The following is an 8,002-nucleotide window of genomic DNA, read 5'->3' as shown; positions in this document are numbered from 1 at the left end:
TGTTTGGGCATTTGGTGGTTGATGTTTGGGCGCGTGTGACAGCGCGAAGAAGGGATAGTGCTCATTGCTCTTATCAAGTGGACTGGCATGGAGTTTTACGGTAGGTAATTGTATTGAATGGTGCGCTTGATCGCATGTAAACGTCATTATTTTGACTGAGTTTCACGCCATCAAACATGAAGCTGAATAGCTGTTCAGCCTGGCGACTTATACCCTCGCTCAGAAAAGCCGCATTCCGTGCCTACTGCCTTTATGCATATCTTTGTGAAATAACAGCACTTCTGAACCAGGAAAATGAAATACAAAACACAAATTTATCTATTTATCACCGAGTACGCTCATTCTCTGTCCGCGTTGAAAAATTCGAATGAACATTTTATACGGATCAATGAGAAGTGCTGTTACAGTATTAATGCAACAATAAGTTATTTTTCAAGCAAACATGCAATGTAAATTAAATCAATTGATCTCTTTTTCAGGTACGTACCATTCGAGCAAATTGTTCCAAAAAATGGAATAGTTATACAAACCAGGACCGGGTGGACGCCGCTGTCGCCCTCGCCAAGTGGTTTAGCGGAAACTGCCTGCTTATAATTAAGTAGGTATGCCTACATATACGGAAACTGCGCCGAAAGCTGGCCGACCACCTACTGCAGATGTGTGTGTGTGTGGAGGAGCCAGACGCCTCCAAAGCTCCCATTCGCCAGAGTGAAGTTCTTTATAAACGATTGTTTGCTAATTGCTTTATGTCTTATGAGCGATTACTTGCTGTCCTTACTTTATGCTTTCAGTTAAGTGTTCAACCAAGAATTATGAACGCCGAACGGGGAGGAAGGCTAGCGGGTCTTGTGATTGATTTTTAGTTTTGATGGCGCTTTTTCATGACTCATGCCATATAATTGCTGCAGTTTGCAGTCCACTGTTTCATGTATTTGTGTTCCATTTGACGTGTCTGTAGTCGTTTGAAATAAACATTCAATCAAACTCAACCACTACTTTCCTTTCGCAATGCTCGATGACCGGTTAACAGAGCATATGAGTGACCGTAGGGCGTAGCAATTTTAAATATGCATTAAAACCACACAACCTTCTGAAAGTGCATTGGCTGCTCCTTGCTACTTGATCCAGTGTGAAGCAAAAGCAAGATGAAGTCAAGTCGAGACTTGAGAAAACAGGAGCCGTCACTCGAGCCGAACCCGAGCAAAGCCACAGCAGTTTGCAATGTATAAACCCCATTCACTTCTATGGCTTAAGTCGGGATAGACAGGGCACACAGAGTGGGCTTGCCGGAGTTCAGCCCGCTCGGGCCCAGAGTAATTTCCATATAAATGGATTCACTGCTCGGGCTTAAATCGGGCTAACGCCAATCGTCGCTCAACTAGGGCTAAATTACGGCTGCCCGGAGCTCGCAGAGCGGGCATACCTCCGGCAGAGCATGGGCTTTAGTCGGCGTTTCTGTGTCATACGCCAACTTTAGCCCAAGCCCTAGCCGACTTTAGCCTGACTAAAAATCTCGGGCAATCCGCACTTGCGCCTGCTTGGGCCCGGAGCAAAATTGCTGGCTGGGTTATTAATTTGGAGGGGTCCCACTCACCTGCTATTTTGTGTGTGCAGCAGTCACAGAAGCAATGAGTTCCCGGTCTGCAGCCATGGTACCAGCGGTCACAGTCACACCCTCAACAAATGCCACTGGCAAGGTGGGCCCTGAGCCTGCCACCTCTGCAGCCCAACCTGGTGCCCCGGCACCAGCACCGTCAGCCACAAAGGAGCCCACCAGCTCTAGCATGAAAGACCCTTCTACTGAGAAGGAGCCCGGCACCCACCGTGTCAGCATTCAGACACCTTCCATGCAGTCTGCTGCCATTGGGAAGAAAGAGAGCACTGCAGTTGAGGAAAAACAGGAGGGGGAGGACACAGCTGATGACCCATATGGGGTGAGTTGTTTTTGTGTGTGTTTTCATTGTTACTTTGTTGATCCATGTTTCTTCATGTTTTTCATTCATCAGAATCAAGGATGTTTGAGCTGTGACATTCCCTATCCAACCAGTATGTGTCAATAGATCTGACCAGGGCTTCTAGGAAATACTTGGCAGTGGCTATACCAGAGGCCAAGCTTGCCTTCGAAAATCATCTGCCGTGGCCACTTTTAGGTCTTACATCTCCCACAAGTTAAACTATTTATGCGAGAAATAACCACAGCTGTCGATATTTCTGTTGGTAAAACTGGCCTCTGGTCCTGTTCTGGTCCACTCATGCCTCAGCATGTGTCAGTATCAATGCTTGTTACTCGTCACTGACACTCCTGTCCATCGGTAGTTGGCTGACAAGCGCCGCCAAGAGCTGCGTGAGCGGCTGCTCTACCTCACCCAGCCGCGCGCCTCGATCCTGAGCGAGCGCTCGGACGCGCGTCCGGGCGCCTGTGAGCAGCGCAGCGTCATCAGCCAGTACCTGCGGCAGCGCGACCCGCGGCTCTTCATCAGCAGCCAACGGCGCGTGGTGCGCTCCTTCCTGCCGCCCGTGTTCCGCAGTCGCCACTCGGCGGCCGACGACCGGCCGCAGCGCATCACCAGGTCGGCGGAGCGCGGCGGGACGAGAGGGGAGAGGGATACTGGGCCCTAGTGCACCTGGGGAGAGTGTAGTAGGTGAGGGCGAAGACGAGAGCGTCATTAGGTGGGCCTGTTCCCGGGAAAGGGAAGCCAGTTGAAGTAGTGTGTGGTGATGAGTGAAAGATAACCACTACGTCACGATTAGAACGGAGATTTGAGATGGGATTATATTCGGATCGGGCTCTCGCTCAGTATCCGCGTGATTGGGTCAACGATCAGCGTCCAGGACCCCTTTCTGTGAGATTCCGGTGTGTTTGAATCGGACAGATCGCCAATGCTCCGATCCGGTGTGTCAAGCGTAGCTTATTGCTTAGATCCTGACCTAACCTCTGCCTCGTGATCGGAATCTTGTTGGTACTCGGCATAAGTTAAATCGAACGCTGGACGTGTCCATTTGTGATTGCGAACGCCAAAGCGGCTTGGCCCGGTTTCTCTACTCGCTCTGTTCTACAGCGCCAATAATGCTCATCACCCGTCCGATGATAATCCTGCGGCTGATCTACCTCACTTTTCCCCTGTCCCACCAGCTCTCAGCGTCGGGAGCCGGAGAAGCTGGCGGAGAACCAGCGCGAGATGGAGCGCATGTTCTCCACCAAGAAGCACCGCATGCCGGCAGAACAGGAGCTGGAGGACCGCATCCTGCGCGAGCGGTGCCAGCTGCCGATGCTGGCCCGCGCCAGCGCCCACTGGTAAGAGGATAGAGGGAGGAGGGGGGAGGGACGTCTCGGACTGTGTGGGGGAGATGGTTAGTCACAGGTTTGGGAATGATGATGTAAGGTACGGCCAGCTTGTGATTTTCTGATGTGATATTCGCAAAATGAAACGATTCCCAGGACCTGTGATGTCACTCACTAACCATATCGCACAAAAATCCTTTTGTTCACTCTTTTCCACCTCATTCAATTCTACCTCTTCCTTGACCGCCTCATCATGCCCCTCTCCTAACCCATCTCTTCCTCTCCCCTGCCACCACCACCGCCGCCTCTGCCCGCTGCCGACCTCCAGCCACCGTAGTCAGCTGAAGCACAACTTTTGTATCGACGTGCTGGAGCGCGGCTGCCACCACGCGCACACGGAGATGTACCACATTTTGCGGCGCGACTCGGCGCAGAAGGCGGCCGCCAAGGCGCCGGCACCGCTGATCGAGGAGACGCCGCACAAGCTGCAGAAACTCAAACAGTGCCTGGTCGACGTGGAGGAGTCTGTCCGACGACGTGCGACCGCAGGACGGGATGGGGATGTTTCGCTTAGGCGTGGTTTCTAGGGTTTTAGAGAGTTGCGTGGCCTTTGACCAGCGTTGAAATTGCCCAATGCCCATCATGAATATTTTTTTTTAAGGCGGAAATTCATTCCTTTGTCTCTTCATTCATATTCATTTCATTCATTCATTTATTTACTCGCTCTTTCATTGATTCTTTCATTCATTGATTCATTCATTCATTGATTCATTCGTTTATTGATTCATTCATTCCCACTCTCATCGACATTAATTTATTCATTCACACATTCATCAGCATTCATTCATTCATTCATTCATTTCATTCATTCATTCATTCATTCATTCATCATTCATTCATTCATTCATTCATGCATCATTTCCTGGGTTCAATCATTCATTCATGCATTATTTCCTGCGTTCAATCATTCCCTCAACTGTACTCAGGTGTGACTTGGTGTGCTTGTGTGCCATTTTTGTCCTAAATTTTGCGCTTTTTATCTTGCAACCAACTTGAAACATTGTTTTGTATCTCATGCCGGATGCCCCACGATGTCGTAAGACTGTTAGTTTCCTCCCGTTTTTGTTGATAATTGTACGTGAAGTGAACATTGTACGCTTTCAGACGACTACATGTCCGCCTACGGATCGGCCAACGATCTCGCTTTCTTCTTTCTGAAGGACCCTCCTGACCTGTGGCTGGCTAACCACTTCTTCGACAAGTGCCTCGAGTTCGGCAAGAAAATCGAGGACGATGGCAAAATGCGGGAGAGCGAGGCTCACTGCAACGTGGGAATCATGTGGTTCTTCGAAGGTAAGTGCGTCTCTATGACTCATCTTCCCTGGAAATTAATGGACAGTAAGGGTTGACAGTTTTGTTGCTGGATAGTTTTTCTTCAACCACACACGTGTCGGGGTGTTGTTTTGTAAGCTGTCGTGTTTTCCATTGTGTGTTTTTTGTGAACGACGTCCAGCTTCAACTACTTTCCGTTGTATCCCCGATATAGCTGATGATCGGAATTCAGTAGGCGGTGTATCTTTTCCGTCAATCGCCTTAGACCCGACACGTATCGTCTTCCTAACATCCCGCATCTGCGCTCCTGCAGACAACATCAGCGCTGCGCTGACGCACCTGGAGAAGTTCCGCCGGCTCTCCTACAAACAGGTGTGGGAGACAATGGACAACTACAGCTACTACCGCTACTCGTGCCTGCTGCTGCAGGACGTCTACCTCAGCCAGGCGGTGGCCGCCGAGAAGGAGGACCTCGAGAAGGCCTTCAAACTCTACCTCAGAGCCGTCCGTCATGGCCAACCAGGGTCAGTGCCGGCGGGAGACGGGACCGAGATAGGGTGGTATGGCTGGTTAGAAGTGGTTCGGATGACACTATATCGCTGAATATTCGTTGATTTGAAACCCCATAAAATGCGTTTTCGCACTCATTACTTTATATACCTTTAATCAGATGTATTCAGGCTAATTTCGTGATATTGTTCTTAGTTGTCGATAAATGAATCGATATACTAAACCACTCAGCTGCAGCTGCTATATCAGACCCGTTTGAGTCATCAACTAGCACCGACATCTTATCCTTGTCGTAATACTCAAATCCCGTCGCCTCGTCATTTTATTTCTTATTCCCGTCCGACAGCCCAGAACATGCAGGCCGAGGCGATGGCTCAGTACAACCTGGGAGAGATCCAGGAGAAGATGGGCAACTGGCAGAACGCGCTGCGCCGCTACGAGGCCTACCTGCGGCTCTCGGACAAACTGCTCAACTTCAAGGGAGTCTGCACGGGCTGCTTCAAGATCGCAAAGTGTCACGCCGCGTGAGTAAGGGGCCGGCAGGGGATGGTGGCTGAGATAAGATGTTAAGACCGCATTGTGATATCATGAAATGTGACTTGCCGAAACGCAGGAATTCTACGGACTTTTGAGGCAGTTAGTTACTAGGTTTTGGGATTGCAACCCTGCTTGTCTGAACAGAAGACCATCCGCGTTTCCGTGTTGCTGGCTGAAAAATGATTTACTTAGTATTTCTGGATTTTTTTTTTGTATACATTATCAGCGACGTTTCCGGTTTAGTACAGCATTAGCCGTTCTAGTGGAAGAACTCTTGATTGTTTTGCTCTCCCGAAGCACAGCAAGCTATCGCTCTCACTTACTGTTCGTTTATACTCTGTCTGACCCCAGGATGGGTAAGCTCCCTTTGGCGGTGGACAATCTGAAGCGCAGTGAGCACATAGCGCGCGGACAGCACCTGGACGAGGAGATTATACGGGCCAGCTCGGAGCTGGGACACATCTACCTCTCCATGGTGAGGGCACCTATTAACCAGTCAGTCCTCTAACCCGTAATCATGGCTATTAACCGCAGGCATCCCGCGCCCACGGTGCCTCTCGCTGACGAAATGAGAAATCAATAGATTGTGCTGTCATGATAGCAAGAGCTTTGTTTGGGAGAAATGAGTGCTGTGGGGTCTGACGGGAAGGGAAACTCGAGTCAGAATTCCATGAGTTATGGTCGCTATTCGTTCGTGATTGTTCAGTTGCGGAAACATCAGTAGTTTGTAGTGATGCATTGATAATATTGTACGGCTTAAATTCGCAGCCATTCTCGTTTGAAGTGTTCCGGACTTATGAGCCTATGTCGTTGGTCCTCCCTCAGTTATCTAACCATCCCTCGTCTCTGTCCACGCCAGGGTAAGAACGACCAGGCGTTCCGGCAGTTCTCTCAGGCGTGGAACTACGTGGAACTGGCCGAGAGCGTCATCAACGACCACAGTTACGTGGCGAGCGCGATGGTCGGTATCAGCAGCGCCAGCCGTCTGGTGGTGGACTTCAGCGACCTGGTGTACCGCGCCGAGCCGGAGCAGCTGCAGAGCCTGCTGCTGTGGAGGGCCGCCAGACAGGGCGTGCAGGCAGAGGAGGCGCCCGCCGCCCAGAACAAGTGGATGTAGTGGAACGTGGGGCGTGGGGGAGAGCGGGGAGGGGAGGGAGAGACTGGGAGACGAACGACGCGCGACGGTGTTCGTTGTTGGACTGTGTGTTGGCTGTTACAGTGAGATTGTTGAATTAATGGCTAGTTTGTTGCAGATTTGAATCAAGTGTGGAAAGGATGCTATCGATAAGGTTTATTAGCCGGATTGGTCACGAGGCTGCGGTGTGTTGTCAGCGACTTTGAAGGAGACGTCACATATTTGTTATTGCTAGCTCAAATTATGGCTGCTCGGGTGGCCAATGTTTTTTTTTTTCCAGCAACTTTTGTCTGAACATTCTTGGCATCATCGGTAATCGCGTACATAAATCTCTGTTCGGCTCAATTGTCTGCCGTCACTTGTTTTCCATGTCTTCTTTTTGATGGCCTTGATTTGGTAGACATCCACCGGTCATTCTATTGTAAAGTGCCATTGCAATATAGGTAAACAATTGTTAACTCGTCCTTTTCTGAATGACTACCCCTTTTCATTTTACCGAATTCCTCGATTTACTGCCAATTTCTGACACGTAGTGCAGGTCGCTCACTGTTGCTGCTCCCGTTTATTGCTTGTCACGGGGCGGAGCGATGACGGACGGGGGTGGTCGCTGTCGTCAAAAAGGCGACGGCTGTGTACAAGACATGGCCACATGTAGGCAATAAACGGCATAGGAAGCATCGCTGATACTTACCAAGGCCTGGTAAAACCGAATTTCTAGGTACCTTGCGGCGATGACATCCTGTTGAGGAAGTGGAGAGTGAAAACATTCACAGGCAGGTGCCAGGTAGAAATACAATGAATATGGGAAGACGATTATTTGATTTACCGATTAATTGACGATTCTCGATCTGTCTTGCAGTTGTCCAATATGCAAGATAGGTAACACTAGAAACAAAGATCCAATGATAAATCAAAGTGCCTACCAAACTTGCGCGAAATTGCATCACCGTTCCGTGCTTCTATCCTCAGGATACTGAAATCCTTCTCCTCCACGCCGCAACCTCCCTCTGGGCTGGACAGGCAACTTTATCTCATGTGGGCTGCTCCCTTGGAGCGGCACCGCTGCTCCCGAGGGAGCGCACCCCGTAGCCGGGTGCAGTGAGTGCCTTGGGGCTGGGTGGCCTGTCCTCTGGACGGGCTCAGCCCCGGCGACTCACTAGGGTGCCTGCCCAGACCAATGTCTCCCCCTATATCCTATCATCCTC

The 8,002-nt window shown here is 50.2% G+C and overlaps 1 protein-coding gene across 1 annotated transcript; it reads left to right on the top strand.

The window, feature by feature from the left end:
- The first annotated feature begins 1,616 nt into the window (after positions 1-1,616).
- On the top strand, positions 1,617-7,255 carry LOC122372696. The gene is made up of 9 exons (XM_043350210.1): positions 1,617-1,934; positions 2,317-2,570; positions 3,134-3,295; positions 3,612-3,820; positions 4,448-4,636; positions 4,929-5,139; positions 5,472-5,649; positions 6,014-6,137; positions 6,522-7,255. Exons 1-8 carry the CDS (start codon positions 1,629-1,631, stop codon positions 6,020-6,022), a joined length of 1,518 nt encoding a protein of 505 aa, XP_043206145.1. The 5' UTR covers positions 1,617-1,628; the 3' UTR covers positions 6,023-6,137; positions 6,522-7,255.
- Positions 7,256-8,002: the final 747 nt, after the last annotated feature.

Source organism: Amphibalanus amphitrite, unplaced genomic scaffold, assembly GCF_019059575.1.
Source record: "Amphibalanus amphitrite isolate SeventyFive unplaced genomic scaffold, NRLGWU_Aamphi_draft 001387F_arrow, whole genome shotgun sequence".
Lineage (NCBI taxonomy): Eukaryota > Metazoa > Arthropoda > Thecostraca > Balanomorpha > Balanidae > Amphibalanus > Amphibalanus amphitrite.
Note: the sequence above shows the minus strand (reverse complement) of the source record. Positions and strands in the feature narration are given on the sequence as shown.